This window comes from Tursiops truncatus, chromosome 3, assembly GCF_011762595.2.
Source record: "Tursiops truncatus isolate mTurTru1 chromosome 3, mTurTru1.mat.Y, whole genome shotgun sequence".
Taxonomy (NCBI): Eukaryota; Metazoa; Chordata; class Mammalia; order Artiodactyla; family Delphinidae; genus Tursiops; species Tursiops truncatus.
The window spans coordinates 64,070,513-64,089,294 of NC_047036.1; the positions used below are offsets into that span (position 1 = coordinate 64,070,513).

Sequence of the window (18,782 nt, forward strand, 5' to 3'; positions counted from 1 at the left end):
TCAGTTTCTAGCCTGTCTCTTTTCTTCTTGTCTCAGCAGTTTTCTTGAAAACTCATTTAAATTTGCTTACTCTGTGGCTTCACCTGTTGCCGACTCCTCAAAGGACCCCATTCTTCTTTGTCAGAAGTCACCGTCGCCCTCCATACTGGCTGTGTGTCCTTGTTGCATCTTTACACCAGCACAAAAGCTGATGGCAGCAATGGGAGGGCTGGAGCTTACCTAGCGATAAACACGGGCAGCTAGCGCTTCTCGTGAATAGGCATTCAGACGGGGTGTTTCAGTGGGAAGAGGCTGGATTTTAGAATCCGGTGACCTCGCCATAAATCCTGGCTTGGCTTTTACCATCTGTGACCTTAGATGGCTACTGGACTTCTCTGAGCCTCAGTTTCCTCATCTGTAAAAATGGGGAATGTGTTTTATACAATTGTGAGAATTAAAAGAAGTAACACCCAATGGTTCTCAATAAATTTTGTTTTAAACTTAGTATATAATCATTTCTTCAAGAATCTAAACAGCACATATTTTTAAAAATCCATGAGAACAATTCAGCTGACAGTCTTAGTTACTGAATTTTTGAAAAGTGAAGGCAAAGGGAAGATACTGATTTTGCCATTCTTCATGTATTTTTTCATCGTAAATAATGATAGACCTGCTGAGCTTCTTTTCCTCATTCTACAAGGATGTGGTGTTTTTTTTTCATTGTTACAGTTAATTGTACTTAGAGAAAATCTCAGGTTAAACTGAGTACGGAGAAGAACTTTACAACCCAAGGATAAGGATACACTTATAGAAAAATTTTTTTAAAACCCACTCTGCAAAATTTGTCCATTGCCTCATTAGTCCTTTCACATTTCTGGCCATGTGCTTTGAGTGGGAGCTTACCTCCTCATGACACACACACACACACACACACACACACACACACACACGCATGCGTCTCCCCGCCATCTCTGGCACCTCCCCCACCATTGCCGTCGTGATATGAGTTTGAGGAAGGGGTATGGTGCAGTTTGGCAAGAAATTTGTAACCTAGAAGTCCTTCAAAACATCTTTGCATTTCATTGATGTTTTGAAAGACTTCTAGGTTACAAATTCCTTTATCTTTAGTGCAAGGTACCAGAAAGAATGCACTCTCATCCTCTGGATGGTGTGATATGAGGTTATAAGTCTAGCATGGCCTTACCCATTTTTGCTACCTGGAAATGAGAGCAGAATTAAAGCACTAAAGAGAAATAGACATGGGCCAGGCTAACATCAGCCTCTGAATCAGACAGGATCTGAATCTAGAACTATCTCCAGATATATAAAATAGTAATTCCCTTTTTACTCTAAGCGAGTTTGAATTGGGTGTTCTGTCCCTTTGCAAACAAAAGATTGCCAACTAAGAGTCCATTAAAATAGGAGTAATTGAATGTACCAGTAGATTACTACACCAAATTTCCTACTATATACAGACTAAAGTTCAGTTTCCATAATTGTAGCTATTCTAGATCATATCTCAAGAGTCTGTTAGTTTATAGACTCAGTGAATACTGTTATCACAATGTTCAGCACAGTGTATGTGCAAATCTGTTTGTCTGCATTAGCCTGTTTTTTTTTTTTTTTCAGTTTACTAGCTAATACAGCCTCTTCATACCAGGAAAATATTCTAGACTTGGTTCAGTGGACAACAGGGAGACATTAGAAGTACTTGATGCTGGAGCAGTAACAAATTAGAGGGATATTTGAGAATACTCTTGAAGAAACAGCACCGTGCTCATTTGCAGGGTTTTGAATTACACATTTTTGGTGTTTTACTTGTTTGGAGGCTATCTTCTCCCCATTTAAAGAGCCAGCTCCATGAGAGCAGGGACCACATCTCTTGTTCACCCAATACCTGCAGAGAACCTGGAACATAGGTTGACAGATGCTACCAAAAAGTTAACAGTATTTGTTGACCTAATGGGAAAAAGCAAGGAGAGACAGAGAGGCGTGAGGTTTCCCACCTGAGAAGTGGAAACCATGGTTGTTCCATTAAGTCAACAGGAAAGTTAGGGTGGGGAAGCGCTTGAGAGCAAAAAACATAAATTTGATTTTGGGATATGTTTTTTATGAGAGAAGAATGTGTCATTAATATGGAAATATCTTGTAAGAAGCATTTCTTACAAGGAATGAGGGATTTGGGGAAACAGTGGAACTGGAGGTGTCAGATTGGAATATGTAGAAAAACCCGTGGGAGAGAATCACGTCCCTGAGGGAGTGAGAACTGGTTGGAGTCAGCTCAAGAACAGACTCGAAACCAAGGTATGAGGCAGAGGTGGACAACCTGGAGGATTGGGTGGAGAATGAGAAGAGTGTTTAGTGACAGAAACAAAGGGGGGACCGTAAGAGGATGAACGTCCTCTGCTTGTTCCTTCAGACATGTTTCAGAGTAAGGAATGGACTTAGTTATCCAGAATTTCTGGGAAATTAATGCAGTTGGTTTAAACATAGTGCTAATAATCAGATTGTCTGTATTAGTCATTTTCAAACTGTTTTATTGCAACCCACTCTCATACATTTTACATTTTGATCCAGGATACACACACACACACACACACACACACACACACACACAACTGGTACAAAATTTTCTCTAAAGAATACTCACTCTCACTATGTACAATCTACTCAGTTTTCATCTATTTCATTGTTTAAATGCTGATAACAACCGACTAAACTGATCTCACTGCCCATTAATAGATCATGACTGGAAGTTTTAAAAGCCCTGGTTTATATAATGGTCACATAGGAAATGTAATGAATTTGTGGAAAGAGTACACTTTGAGAAAATTTTAATTCCAGTTAGATAAATAAAAGTTTTCATTTAACATCCATTACCGTATAAAACTCTATAATGGTGCTATGTTCTTATCGCTCTTCAAAATTTAGAAAAGAGAATTAAGAGGACAACACTTACTTTCCCAAAGTAGTCAAATAGCATCTTCTCTTGTAGCTTTAATAATTTTTACCAACTTGCAAGTAAAACTTAACGTATAAACTTTGTATCCAGGCTATGAGGTATAATTTAAGGTACTCTGGCTTTGGAAATGGGCAGACCTGGGCTCAAGTCCTGGTTCTGCCACTTATTAACTCTGTGACCTTTGTCAGGTTTCTGAACCTCTCTGATTCCCTGTTTATTTGTCTGTCAATGGGGGAAACAACATTTACCCTACTTTGTTGCCGTTGTTGTTGAACAAGCCACATTACTCATGGTCCTATATTTGGTACTTGGTAGGCATGCAATGAATGCCAATTGTTATTATTTCAAGGGTTAAAATATAGACCACTTGTTAAGCTCCTAGCACAATGCCTGGCACAAAGAAACAATAAATATGAACGATCTTTCCATGCCAACAACCAGAGTGGAAATACACTTGTAATCCAAGTGCACAGAAATGTACAAACCAATTATATGATTTTGTACTGCACATGATTTTTAAAGAAAGATATCTACCGGACAAAGTAAAGCACATGGATAACATTGACGCTGTTGGAGAGATTGAGTCCCATTTGTATAAAGTGAAAAATTATTCATCACTGTTGTGGCATTTTTCTTAATTGCCTCACTGATATAGTCATTAAAGTGATCTCAATGCATTCATTCAATAAGCCTAAATTTATTAAGACCTACAGTGCCAGGTACTGGGGATAAAATTATTCACAATAAGAAACAGGTTCTAGAAACGTGGTTCAAGTAACCAATAGTTAGCATTTACTTTTCCTTCCAGGCAGCCCATCACCATGGACCACTGACATCAATATTATCTCTGTGCTTTTTAGCTCTTCCTGATTGTACTCTAACTTTCCTCACCAAGTCAGAGGATGGCCTAAAGATGTTTTGTTGGCATTAACAACAACTCCATGGTCCACTTCTTGGCGATCTACTTTAGATGTTAAAATACCTTCCCATGTTCAAGAATTCCTTGTCTTTGACAGTTTGTCCTCAGCTCTAACTGGACAAGTCCGTAATCCACCTACACGTAATCTTAGTTCCATCTCACCATTGTTTTACTTGCCTCTTACAAAGTAAGCAGTGAAGTTAGCTAAGTATCACATCATTTGGAGTATAAAATGAAAAATGTCCTCCTTTTCTCTATTTTAAAATTTCCATGCCTCCCTCCCCACTACTTTATTGTATGTCCTGCTTGCGATAGATTTCAAATACATAGTCATCATGGCAATATGGCGGGAAAATGCCCTTTATTCAGATACATAGCATCTGCAGACACTTTCAAATAGTTTTCATTGGGAGTGCTGCAATTTTTGCCAAGAAAAATAACTGCTGAGTGCCTGTGTGCAAAGCTGAAGGGCCTACAAAGATGCCTGAGATAAAATCCCTTCCCCAGGGAGTGTATAGTTTAATCAGAGAGATGTCGCATCTACCAATTGCTATAAGGGAGAGAATGACTCACAAGGTGTCTGGGGGAAGGACCATAAAGTTGAATCTCATTCTTAAATTCACAGGTACGGTGACTTGGTTCTTACCACTTTTCCAGATGGCTTTTGTTGCCCAAATTAGCTTGTTTGACCAGTGCCTACAACTGAAAAAAAGACATGCATAATTTGGAAAGACAGAAATCTCGAGGTGACAGTATTCCAGATGTGTGATGTTAGTAAAACAAACTCTTTGGGTATCTGTGGAGTTTGGTTGTGCTGTGACATTTGACAAGCGAAAGATGTTTAAAGCTCCACAAAGATTTGCTCTTTGCTCTTCCAAAAAATGGCATAAGAACTTCTTGGGGGTGGATCCATGATTTTAGGACAGAACGCCTTCTACATGGATATTGCCACCAATTTGCTATATGGTTCACGTTTAAATTCAGAAATAAATATTGCCCAAGCAGCCCCCAGCTTAGATGGTAGTTTGCAATAAGGAGGAAATCTGGCGAGTTGCAGAAAATTGTTGCTCTGATCACAGAGCTTTAAAATCTGTGAAAAATGGGAATCTTTTTCACTGCTTGATCAACAACAGATGGAGGTCTTTGATCTTAGAAACACTCTGTCAATTCTATTTAAACCACCAATTTAGAAGTTCCCTAAACCAGATACATAAACTAGCTATCTGAGGGGCATACCTGTAGTAAATCCTGATAGATCAAGTTTTATTAACGGGGCTGCTGCTCACTCATTAACTGAAGTTGCCTTAACTGTGCTGTCATGTGCTCAGCTGATACGGATGGTCTTGCTGTAATATAGCACGTGGGTCCATGCTCCCAATCAGATAGCCAGTCTCCCCTCTTTCCTACCTCTTTGTTTTTTTATTTTTTTTAACATCTATATTGGAGTATAATTGCTTTACAGTGTTGTTAGTTTCTGCTGTATAACAAAGTGGATCAGCTATACATATACATACATCCCCATATCTTCTCCCTCTTGTGTCTCCCTCCCACCCTCCCTATCCCACCCCTCTAGGTGGTCACAAAGCATTGAGCTGATCTCCCTGTGCTATAGCTGCTACCCACTAGCTATCTATTTTACATTTGGTAGTGTATATATGTCCATGCCACTCTCTCACTTCGTCCCAGCTTACCCTTCCCCCTCCTCATGTCCTCAAGTCCATTCTCTACGTCTGCTTTCTTTATTCCTGTCCTGCCCCTAGGTTCTTCAGAACCTTTTTTTTTTTTTTTTTTTTTTTTACATTCCATATATATGTGTTTGTTTTCTACCTCTTTAGCTCTTTGTACTGCATTTGGGTAATTTTCTCAGATGTGTTTTTCAGATCTCTTTACAGTTTACTCTTTATTCAACTGGGTCTAACCTGTATTTATTGATAATATCTATCTCTGTTTTAAATTTCAGCTTGTCTATTTGTCAGCAGTAATTGAAAGAATAATTCCATTAATTTGAAGACATTTTATGTGATTCTTGTAAAATCTGACTTGAAATATTTTAAATTCTTTTCACATGTTTTCAGTTCCTACTTTTATATCTTTAGACTTTATAAACATCCCAATTTTAGGATATTTGAACTAGAACTATTGCATAGTTCTAGTTTGTGAAATTCTTGGTGGTGGGTGGGGCGGTGAGGTGGGGTGCTCCCGATCCCTTTGTCTACAGACCCTTGTTCATGGTGGATGGCTTGTGTGTTTTGTACTCTGGGATTTTGAGGTTTTCTTCAGAGGCCTTTCTTTTTGGTCATCCAGTATAGGCTGAGGGCGAGCGTTTGTCCCTCCGGAGCGGTCTTGTATGTGCTTTTGTCAGGGCCTCCAGAGTTATCACTGGCTGGGGCCAGCCAGTAGTGGTTCAATCTGGGCTTCGAACCTACATGAGGTGCGCCTGTGGTTATCAGTTCTCAGGGAGCCTTTGTTTCACCCTCACTGAGATCCAGGCTAAGACAGTCAAGTTTCTTAACTGTCTCCTTTTACAGGTTGGAGAATTTCTTTTGCTAATCCTCTCGTGGGCAGAGGGGATGGTCTTCTGAGAGTTCCAACTTTATGTGGGAGTCTCAGTTCTAACTCTGGCACTCACACTTCCTGGGCCTTCGTCTCCTGAATCACGTGGATTTACAATCCACATCTCCTGTTACCAAGACTGGTAAACTGCTCTCCTCTTAAGGCAGACAGCAATAATTCAGAGGCTTAGTTCTGGTTTTCAGACCTCTCTGTGTGTTTGACCCTGGAAAATCCTTATTTTCTTGAGAACTCAGATGTGCATTTTAAAAGATATTTATTATGTTTTACCCAGAATTTCTAAGCTTCTAATAGCAAAAGGTTTTTTCAGGATATCTAGTCTGCCAAGAGCACATCATCGTCCTCTGACAGTGTCTGCTAGTGGGTGGAATATGCCTGTCTACAGTCAAAGAGGAGTGTGGAGAAGGGGCCCCTGCCCTTTAGAAGCTCATGGACTTTTTCGTCTAACTCATTCATAGGTTCTGATGACTGTTCATTCAGTCTTTCACTGAATCATCCTTACATTTGTAGCATATTCAAGTAAATAGTTAGTTCCTACTATCCAAGCTTTTGTTCATTTATTCAGCAAATATATATTGTGTCCAGCAGCTGCTACATGCCGCATATGTGCTCATGCTCAGCAAAAACATATCTGATCCTTATCTTCATGGAGGATGCAAATAATCACATAAGTAAATGCAAAATTGCAAATGTAGCAAGTGTCAGAAAGTAAATGTGCATGTTGCTGTGAGATGTGCAATGGGGGATTTACCCAGCTCAAGCCAGAAAGGGCTCGTTTAGGGAAGTGAAATAAGAGTGGCTTTCACTGAGTGAAAGACGGTATATGCAAAGGCGCTGGGTTGAGGATGACGGGCTGAAAGAAGGGTGGTTAAATGGAAGAGGAAATAGGAGAATATGGTCTCAGAAAAGGCTGAGAGGGAGCTAAGAGGCAAACCATGGAAGACGTTGTAGGCTGTGTTAAGGAGTTTTGTATTTATCCTGAGTCATTGAAGGGCCTTAAACAGGGGAATGACACATCTAATTTGCCCTTTGGAAGATCTTTCTGACTTCAGAAAAGAGAACAGATTTGAGGGGGCAGGAGTGACAATGAACTAGTTAGGAGGCTGTTGTCAGTGGACTAGATGATAATTGCTGGAGCTCGATGCCAGTTTTGGCTTTGTGGATATGACGACATGGACAGATTTGAGATTTATTTTGCAGGTGAAATTATCAGGGAGAAGAAGAGAGATGGCCTAAGAACAATTCCAAAGTTTCAGGCTTATGTAACTGGATGGCTGATGGTCCTTTACTGAGATGGGGAACACTGGAAAAGGACAAGGTTTGGTGGAAAGGCCATCGGTTTTTCTTTTGTACATATTGAGTTTGAGGTTTTTGAAACATCTAAGAGGAAAATATCAAGAGGCAGTTGGATATATGGGTCTAAAGTTCGGAGAAGAAATCTTGGGACATAAATATGTGAGTAATTTTTTATAGGTGATCATTAGATGAGATTTCCTATGGAGAGATGATAGATATCCCTTGAATATAGAGACATGGAGGTTATTGGTGACTTTAATAAGCTCCCACTATTTGCTCAAGTGCCATTCTAAATGCTTAACATGCACTGACTTAATCTCCAAACAAGTCTCTGAGGTTGGTACACTTATCCCACGCAGGACATGAGGAAACTGGTCGCCAAAGAGGAGCCATGACTTACATAGTAGGAGGACAGGGATTTGAACCCAGACAGTCTGGCTGTGGAGTTCATGTTCTTAACCACTATGCTATACTGCTGCGCAATACGTGGGTGCACAAGAAAGTATTTGTATCATCGGGGAGCCAAGGCTCATCCATCTACAGATATTGAAAATGTTTGTGGTTATATAATGCCTTTGGAGCAAAAGTATAAACTAATGTTGATTCAAGTACTTTGTTAAAACTCCTTCTTTGGCTTTCTATTATATAACAAGTCAGGCACAAATGGAAGTGTCACTAGACCGGCTTTAGCTTTAATCAGTGGCCTTTAACAAATATGTGCACATTATTCATTTAATTGCACCTGTAACTATGTGGTGGCCTCGCCGCTGAGGGTATAATAGGTAAGTAAGCAGAATCCACAACAGTCTGAAGCCACTTGCTCCTCTGCCAAGATGTGTCATTTGTGAGTTTCATTAACCAATGTTCCAAAATAAGTGACCTTTTCCAGGTCCCTGGGGAGTGGCTTTAACTACATCATGTGTGTGTTTCTTTTCCTCCTAAGGATTTAACAACACCGAGAGAACATGTGACAAAGAGTTTATCATACGTAGAACAGCCACCAATCGCGTACTGAACGTCCTCCGTCACTGGGTCTCAAAGCACGCACAGGTAATTCAGTGGCCTCGGTAATTACTTTCAAGGATTTGTTTTAAAACCAACTTTTTAAGTCATTACAACGCCTTCTGATTCTTTGGAGTTGGAGTCTGAAACCTTGAAATTGGAACATAGGAAGGGAAGAAGCTGGAGGGTGGGCATACAGATCAAAGCAAACAAACGTGTACCGCTAACATCTACTGTTTCAGATCTGCAAAGGGCACGACACAAGAGGTCAAGCAGGGCTGCCCTCTGCCCTCATCTCTCAGGCAACAGCACCCACTGCGGGCACTAGAGCTGTGGCAGGGCCACTGTCCCCTGCCACCCGGGAGCACTGTTCACAGGGCCCTCTCTGTAAGTGGAGTTGGCTCACCTGGGGTGGTACCTCTTGGAAGTAAACAGCAGGTGCCCCTAGAAGTAAGCAACATTCTGGTACCAGACACTCTGGTGTCTGGTCAGGGAGTGTTTTCTCAGCCCGATTCAGAAGATACTTTGCCTCATGCCCTTTGATGTTTTGGTTTCTAGTACAGTTGTCTCTTGAACAATGTGATGGTTAGGAGGACCAGCCCTCTGCGCAGTGGAAAATTTGCATATAACTTATAGTTGGCTCTCTGCACCCATGGTCATGTGATATATGTGGTTCTTCCATATCTGAGGATTCAACCAACTGCAGATTGTGTAGTACTGTAGAACTTACGCTTGAAAGACATCCACATACAAGTGGACCCATGCAGTTCAAATCTGTGTTGTTCAAGAGTCTAATGTACTCTGTTTTTAAACTGCATCATGCTGACAGGACACCTGCTTGTTATCTATTTGTGTGTTTTCAGTGCAAGTTTATAGAATTTATATGGATTTCACCGTCTCACAAAATAAAGCAAGGGCCCCCTTTGCCTCATTGATTCAAGGCATGAATTGTGCCCAACGATGCCCCCACTGCCAAATAAAGGGTGGGCCCTCCTGGACACTGGCTGGCTAGCACCCAGCAAGGAGAGTTTGAGAGAGAGAAGGGGGCCCTTCATGGCTCAGATCAGAACATGGGAAACATAAAATGTGAGTTAGCTAATGAGTAGAGAAAAAGAAAAAATGCAAGGAATTCCCATGGCTCACTTCATTTTATTCTCAGAGGTCTACCGCCTGGCCCTTGGTAATGACCGTTCATCAGAGAGAGTCACACGAGGGCCAGGCTTCTGAAACCCCTGTGGCAAGACAGTTCACTAATTGGAAGAAGTGGGATTTGGACCTCACCACCAGTTAGCCTGTGACAACTCTTAAATACTAATTAAAATAAAAACAAAGACAGCACATTAAGTAAAGTATGTAAGCATTTCATCTTACACATCTTTAGTAAATAAAAATGGATCCTGTATGACCCAAATTCTGAGAACCATCCTTAGCTCATTGAAATGTCTAGTCTCTCTTTTCCACAGTCTCAGTGAGCCGCTTTGAATCCCTTTTGCCTCATTGCAGATAAAACATGAGAGTCATGTTTCTCCTGCACCTGACTGTCCATCCCATCATCTCTAGTTTTTGACTCAGAGTTTTGGCTTCTGATTCCTTGATCCGACAGTGGCTTAGAGATGCAGAGTAGCTTCGATAGACAAAATTGAGCAGATGCTAATTTGCTCTCTTCCCCGGTCACAGCTTGGCCCCTGCCAGTTCATGCCAAGACTCAAAGTCACAGCCCAGGTTTCCCTGGCCCCAGCTCCCTCCTCTCCTCCCTCAGGAGCTCTAACCCTGCTTCCCCATCAGCCTCACTTTCCTTTTATCAATCCCCAGTGCCCTCTTTTTCTTTTTTTATAAATTTATGTATTTATTTGTTTTTATTCTTGGCTGCATTGGGTCTTCGTTTCTGTGCACGGGCTCCCTCCAGTTGCCGTGAGCGGGGGCCACTCCTCGCCATGGTGCACGGGCCTCTCATCACGCTGGGCCTTTCCCGCTGCAGAGCATGGGCTCCAGGTGCACGGGCCTCAGCAGTTGCGGTATGTGGGCTCAGTAGTTGTGGCTCACAGGCTCAGTAGTTGTGGCCCATGGGCTTAGCTGCTCTGTGGCATGCGGGATTCTCCTGGATGAGGGCTTGAACCCGTGTCCCCCACATTGGAAGATGGACTCTTAAACACTGCACCACCAGGGAAGCCCAGTGCCCTCTTTTTCTAATCTCAACAGGGATCCCTCACAATTCACATATAACTCTTATAGTAGCTGGAAAAGTACCACAAATCAAATTACAGTAGGCTAGGTTTATTTTACTTTTGGTAAAGAGAATTCATAGATGGGAAGAGATTGGTGTGCTGAATCCGTCACTTATAGTTAAGAGATGAAGAGCAAAATGTTATCATCTGATTTGATAGCTACGTTGTACACGCATGTGTACATGTGTACATACAGGCAATATCAAGTTGAATAGCACCAAGCCATTGGAATAGAAAATGGATTGATGTGAAGGCAAGAGTCTCTTTATTCAGATTGTCCTGGTGGCCTTTAGTTCTAATCCAAAAAGCCCCTAGGTGTTGTCTTTTGTTTGGACAGTTCAGATACTTTGCAGCCTGTTACTTCAGATGTGCTCACACATGGGAAAGCACTTTGTAATCAATTCCCATTCGGGGACCACACTGGGAAGCCCAGCTTCCCAGACCCTCTCCACATCAGGGGGTACATCGCTACATGTGTGGATGGTACAAATTGCTCAGGCATCCAGTCCTTTCTCTTGTCAGGATTATGGTATAAAATTTAGACCCCGACGTGCCAAAGGCAGTTCTTACCACTCACTCATTTGTCTTTTCTTACCTTCCCTGCATGAGTGAGTGGATTGTGGGGATCTGTGGTTAGTGTTCGATTGTCCTGGTATAACTTCATCATGTGCACAGCCTGTCACCTTTCCTCATTCAGCCGAGTTCTCCATCATCCTCTGTGTAAGCGCGTGAGGTGCAGGGTATTTCTGTAACATTTCTGCTTTTTGGCAAGTGCTTTAGGACTTTCTTTGCTGGTGTCAGTGTCCAGGTCTCCTTTCCTCCCTTTACTGATTTGCTTTAGGCTTGACTTGAGCCCAGGTCTGTCCATTCCAAAGCCAGAGTGCTTTTAATTACACCTCATGGCCTGGATCCAAAGTTTAGACTTTAGGTTTCACTTGCAAGTTGGTAAACAACACCTACAAGAGAAGTTGCTATTTGACTATTTGGGGAAAGTCAGTGCTTTCCTTTTAATTCTCTCTTCTGAATTTTGAAGGGCAGTAAGAGCATAGCACCATTATAGAGTTTCATATGGATTTTAAACAAAACCTTTATTTATCCAACTGGCATTACAAGTAAAATGTAATTAAATTCAATTTTAATTACATTTTATTTTAAATGTAATTAAAATTAAAATGTACTCTTTCTCCAAATTCATTACGTTTCCTGTGTGACCATTATAGAGACCAGACCAGTCCTAATCTCTTAATGGAGAGTGGGATCAATTTAGTGGGTTGTTACCAAGAGCAGGTCTGGATTAGTAAATAGTTCCAGTGGACAGAGCTGGTTCAGCTCACGGTCCTAGAGGCCCCATTGTGTGCCCAGCGTCTCCTCTCACCGCTGCGGCACAGCCCCAGCCAGGTGAGTTAGAGGAGGTGGGAGCGTGGGCCCCTGACTTGAGGGACCCTAAGCAGGGTGACCACCACGGTGCTTAAAGAAGGAGTAACAGCACAGCTTGATGCCTTTATTCAGGTTTATCTAAAGGTCTCTACTCTTCCAAAGGCAACGTCCAGCTGTGAGATGAGACTGCTGGTCTGAAAACTTAGGCCATAATCTGACTCTGCCAGGTTGTCTTTGGTTTTCACATCACGAATGAAGGGCTGGAACAAGAGGGGTTTTGATTCATTCGATATCAGTTGAGTCCATTTAAGGAAGAATGTAGCATTATTGTGGCTACCTGAAGTAGTAGCTTTTAAAACAATGAGTAGGGAGTTGTACTCATTTCACAAAGCAGTACAGCGTGCTAACAATTGCATTTTTTCTCACATGGTAGAGTAAGTAGGGACACCATTGCATGTAGAAAACAGGAAAGCCACAGCGAAACAAGGTGTAAATCTGTCTCCAAATGATCTAGAAAATCGAGTCTCCTACAAAGTATTGGATCATGCATTTATTTCTCATTTCTCATCAAAGGTAACTAATATCGGCAGATACTACCCTGAACTTATTTCAGGAGAAATAAAGAGTTGCAGAAGTATGGGTGTTGGTTCTCCAGAGATAAAAAATTTCCCTAGGATGTCACCTTCAACTCTCCCCATCCCCCCAAAGGTAGTGCTAGAATGCCATTTCTTCTCCTGGAATCTTCTAGCCTTTTCTTTAGTATTTGGTAAAGCTAAAATATTTCATTTTTTTCCTGATTCTAAAAATTTTCATCTGTGAACATACTCTGCCCTGATTGCTCCTCATTTTGTAGTGCTTTTTCACTCATTTTTTTCCTTCCATGTTGAAAGTGAAGCCACAAGGCCGAGCTGAGTTTCTCCCATATGCCTTGTCTATGCTTCGCAGCCCAGAGTCGGGGAGGACCTGTGTTTTTCTTCCAGCTCCGCCATTATATCTTCTCTGGGGCCCTGAGCCGGTCACTCAGTCTCTCTGGGCGCTAATTTCCCCCTCTAAAAAAGAGAACAACCATCCCTGTTTTACCGCACCTAAGGATGTGGTGAGAATTAAAGGTGACGTTGGATTAAGAAGCATGGAGGACATAAAGTACAACATAGGTGTCTATGACTATACCCCTTCCAGCTGAGGCCAGGAGAGATACACACTTCCTCTCCCTCCAACCAGCCTGGAAGCTCCGTCCAGACAAGGATCTTTGTATCTCCTTTCACTGGCTCCGCAATGCTGAGTACATGGTAGAGGCCCAGTAATAGTTGTTGAGTTTATATTTTAATGTTGCTGTTGTTCATTCTCTCCAGGAAGTCATTTTCTAGCCTTTAAAGTTTCCAAAGTCAGCCAAGTCAGAGACTACAACCACTAGTGGACCAAATCAGGGCTGTGTGTAGAGGGACTCTGAGTAAAGGAAGTGTTTTCACTAGGTGTCCAGACCCTTCTTTAGGGTGTCCTGCCGGACAGCCTTACATGGCATTCACACAATTCCAAGGTGTCTGCATATTTCAGGACTGTAGAGCTTTCTAAAAATTTTTTTTAATTGAAGTATAGTTAATGTACAATATTTTATAAGTTACAGGTGTACAATATAGTGAGTCACAATTTTTAAAGGTTATACTCTATAGCTATTATAAAATATTGGCTATATTGCCCCATGTTGTACAATCCTTATAGCATATTTTATACACAGTAGTTTGCACCTCTTAGCCCCTTACCCCTATATGGCCCCCCCTCCTTCCCTCTCCCCACTGGTAACTACTGGGGTATTCTCTATATCTGTGAGTCTGCTTCTTTTGTGTTGTATTCATTAGTTGTCGTATTTTTTAGTTTCCACTATTTAGTATTCCACTATTCCACTATTCCAGTATTTGTCTTTCTCTGTCTGACTTATTTCACTTAGTCTAATACCCTCCAAGTCCATCCATGTTGCTACAAATGGCAAAATTTCATTCTTTTTTATGGCTAATATTCCATTGTATATATATGTGTGTGTGTGTGTGTGTATCTCACTCTTCTTTATCCATTCATCTGTTGATGGACATTAAGTTGCTTCCATATCTTGGCAATTGCAAATAATGCTGCTATGAACATTGGGGTGCATGTATATTTTTGAATTAGCGTTTCTGCTTGTGTCCTCAGTGCACAGCCAGGGAGGGACTTGGAGGCTGGCTATAAACAGCTCAGATCTACACTCGAGTCTCTGTGGAAGGTCTCGTATGTATAATCTACAGCAATTTTGATTTTCCTGAGTTGTCTTATGGATCAACTAATTCTGAAAAAATTCTCTGTCCACTTGTTTGTGGGATTTTACAGACCATGGAATGGCACTGATAAAGGAGCCTCCAGCTGTGTCCACAGGTTACGATTTGCTTTATCAGACAAGGGATACCATCTGAATGACAAGTGGCTGAGAATGAAACAGTCATTTATTTTCTTAATTCTAGGCTAAAGGAAATTAGCCTACATGTTTTAAAAGTGTAAGGTCAGGGCTTCCCTGGTGGCACAGTGGTTGAGAGTCCGCCTGCCGATGCAGCGGACACAGGTTCGTGCCCCGGTCCGGGGAGATCCCACATGCCGCGGAGCGGCTGGGCCCGTGGGCCATGGCTGCTGAGCCTGTGCGTCCGGAGCCTGTGCTCCACAATGGGAGAGGCCGCAACAGTGAGAGGCCCGCGTAAAAAAAAAAAAAAAAAAAAAAAAAGCGTAAGGTCAGACTGAAATGGCCTACTTACCTAAAAATCTTCTTCCCAAAGGAGTTTATGGAGGGAATATTGCTACTCCCTTTTCAGTTTTCTCACCTCCTTCATTCATTTACTAATAAGAACTGAGCCCCAGAGTGTTCCAGACACTGGGGTAGACGTGAGCATGAGCAAAATCCAGACACTGACTGAGTCGGGGTAACAGGCCTTAAGTCCCCAGCAGAGAGGTCTCCAAAAATCCCACCAAGTGCCACAAAAGGAGGAGCTGGCCACTGTCCCATCCACCACATCCAATAGGAACCAGCTCCAGGCTCCACCTGCTCCAGAACATCAGATTACCTTCCTTCCCTGGAAGGTCAAAGTGTTAGCAAGAAAGCAGAGAGGAGGTTGTGGAGAGAGAAGAAGGGGCCTCCCATGTGGGCTTCTAGGCTTGAGGCAGGCCAGGCAGAGGCAGGAGGGAAATGGCTTATTCTGGTCTGAAATGGAACTTGGATTAATATATTGGATTGGACATTCTGATTGAAGAGATTGTTCTTGTAAGTAAAGCTTCTGGATGGCTTTAGTGCCTGCCCTAAAGGGTGGGGAAGGATGGCCTACAGAGCAATTTAATGAGATCTATGAAAAATAGTACCACCACCTGATTATTTCATTATTGTTCATGGTACAGGAAGTGTAGGTCGCCTTGGCAAGAGTAATTTCACAGACTTTGTCAAAATAACTCAACTCTTATGTTTCTAACTCACTTCAGTCCTCTTACCTTCATTGTATGATGGACCAAGAGCATATTTAGCTGCTGATGAAGAACTCCTAGTTTATATGCTTTTTTGCATTTTATTGAGATATTACAGACTTCAAGTAAAGGGCACTGAACATGGGTATAACTCAATGACTTTTTACCTATGAACACACCTGTACAACTCCCACCCTGAGCAAGAAATGGAACATTTCTGGCACTGGAGAAGCACCTCCCAGTCAAATGTCTCTCTTGTTGGGCATTGCTCAGTTTTCTGTTACTTTTAGTATTGTTCCTATTGATATTATATACTTGTTATATATCAGGATTAAGCCCTTTATCTGCCAATTACATTCATTTCCCCCAGTTTGTTCTTTTAAAAAAAATTTTTATAGTTGATTTACAATGTTGTGTTAATTTCTGCTGTACAGCAAAGTGATTCAGTTATACGTATACTGAGTTGGCCATAAAGTTCATTTGGGTTTTTCTGTAACTTTTGGCCACCCCAATATATACATTCTTTTTTATATTCTTTTCCATTATGGTTTATCACAGGATATTAAATATAGTTCCCTGTGCTATACAGTAGGACCTTGTTGTTTACCCATTCTATATATAATAGTTTGCATCTGCTAACCCCAAATTCCCAATCCATCCCTCTCCCACCTCCCCTCCCTCTTGGCAACCACAAATTTGTTCTCTATGTCTGTGAATCTGTTTCTGTTTTGTAGATAGGTTCATTTGTGTCACATTTTAGATTCCACATATAAACGATATCATATGGTATTTGTCTTTCTCTTTCTGACTTACTTCACTTAGTATGATAATCTCTAGGTTCATCCATGTTGCTACAAATGGCATTATTTCATTCTTTTCTATGGCTGAGTAATATTGCTGTGTGTGTGTGTATATATATATACCACATCTTCTTCATTCATAAATGTCCATCATAAATGTCGATGGACCTTTAGGTTGCTTCCATGTCTTGGCTATTATGAATAGTACTTCTATTAACATAGGGGTGCATGTATCTTTTAGAATTATAATTTTGTCCAGGTATATGCCCAGGAGTGGTATTAGTGGACCATTCGGCAGCTCTATTTTTAGTTTTTTGAGGAACCTCCATACTGTTTTCCACAGTGGCTGTACCAACTTACATTCCCACTAACAGTGTAGGAGGGTTCCCTTTTCTCCCTCTCCAGCATTTGTTGTTTGTAGACTTTTCAATGATGGCCATTCTGACAGGTGTGAGGTGGCACCTCATTGCAGTTTTGATTTCATTTCTCTAATAATTAGCAATTTGGAGCATCTTTTCATGTGCCTATTGACCATCTGTATGTCTTCTTTGGAGAAATGTCTATTTAGGTCTTCTACCAGTTTTTCGATTGGGTTGTTTTTTTGTTGTTGAGTTGTATGAGCTGTTTGCATATTTTGGAAATTAAGCCCTTGTCAGTCGCATCATTTGCAAATATTTTCTACCAGTACGTAGGTTGTCTTTTCGTTTTGTTTATGGTTTCCTTAACTGTGCAAAAGCTTGTAAGTTTGATTAGGTCCCATTTGTTTATTTTTGCTTTTATTTCTATTACCTCCCCCAGTTTGTTCTTTTGCTTTTAACATTGTGTATGATACTTTTAAAATTTATATTCATAAGGGTGTAAGTATGTATACATTTATAAGAGGGTTTTATATATACTTTATCATAGAAATATATACACACATATACACATACTCACACAGACCCTATTAGTCTTTTTATTAAAAAATATATTCTATAATGCTATTTGTATGCTATTGTATATTAGCTGCATGGTAGGGTATAAAAATAGGTCAATTTAAAAGGAAGCAGTTATGAGGTGACAGTGTCACTTTATAGTCATTCTTACTTGTATCCTTTACAAACTAGATTAACTACCATACGTGTATCAAGGAAAGGACAAAGAAAGGACAAACCTAGTAAATTTTTATCATCCACAATTGATTGTCAGAGTGAGAGAGTGCTTAGGGAAAACAACAGCTTTCAAAAATTCTAATATGAAGCCTATTGTATTTGAGTAGCCCAAAATAATCTTTTAAACGGAAAATAAATATTATTATATAACCTGAAAAAATATATTCTGTAACACTTTCTGAACACAATTAAGAAATAAATGTAGTTTGGGGAATAAAACAGGAGTTAGCAGCCCTCACAGCCCCACTCTGTAGTCACTCAGAGCAGCAGAGGTGAAAGTTCTTACGCCTCCAAAAATCCTGGTAGGAGCTGAACCCAGGCCGTCTGTCCATGTCCCATGGATCCCGAGCAGAGGGGCCTTCAGAATCTTGTTGGAAAAGCAGGGTGATGTGGGTAAGAGCACAGGCTTCAGAGCCAGAGTTGCCTGGATTGAAACCCTGCCCTATCGTGTGTCAGCTCTGTGGCTGAGCAAACGGTTTAGCTCCCCCAGGCCTCCGTTTCTTCTTCTATAAAGTGGGGATGGTACTGCTTACGCCTTGGGGTTGTGAGGGGTTACGGAAGGTAACTCCTGTTAGAGTAACTGTTCTAGGTGGATGCTCAGAACACTACAGATGGCTGCTCTTGGTAGAGCCCTGTGAGGGTGCGTCTGGGCTGAACCCAGGCTTTCAGACAAAATGCCATTACCCCTATTTGACCAGTGAAGCCGTTAGGTCTCAGGGAGGTTCGATCCGCACTGCCCAGTGAACTTTCTACAGTGGTGGAAATGTTCTACGTGCGTAGCATCCAGAGTAGTAGCCTCTGGCCCCGAGGGACTGGTGGCTACAGAATAACAAGCACAGTTCCAGGCCGCAGGGAGCCAGACCCAGCTCTGATGTCTGGCTCAGAATTCTTCCCACACTCCCCTGCAGTGCCCCGTTCCTCAGAAGCAGGAACCTGTTGGATGGTCCCCGCTATGGCCCCAGTGAGCCTGCTGAAGAGGGACACACCCATACTGGGCTTATGTAGACAAAAGCAAAACCTTTATGTAAC

At 41.5% G+C, this 18,782-nt stretch overlaps 1 protein-coding gene across 8 annotated transcripts in view; it reads left to right on the forward strand.

Moving 5' to 3' along the window:
• RASGRF2 (Ras protein specific guanine nucleotide releasing factor 2) overlaps positions 1 to 18,782 on the forward strand; it is a 233,180-nt gene that overhangs the window by 171,026 nt on the left and 43,372 nt on the right. For all 8 annotated transcript variants that reach the window (XR_012330744.1, XR_012330743.1, XM_073802262.1 and 5 more), the window contains one exon: positions 8,671 to 8,777. Coding sequence is in view for 6 of the 8 variants with exons in the window: in XM_073802262.1 (XP_073658363.1) it covers positions 8,671 to 8,777 (107 nt within the window). In the remaining 2 variants the exon portion in view is untranslated. The remainder of the gene's footprint in view (positions 1 to 8,670; positions 8,778 to 18,782) is intronic.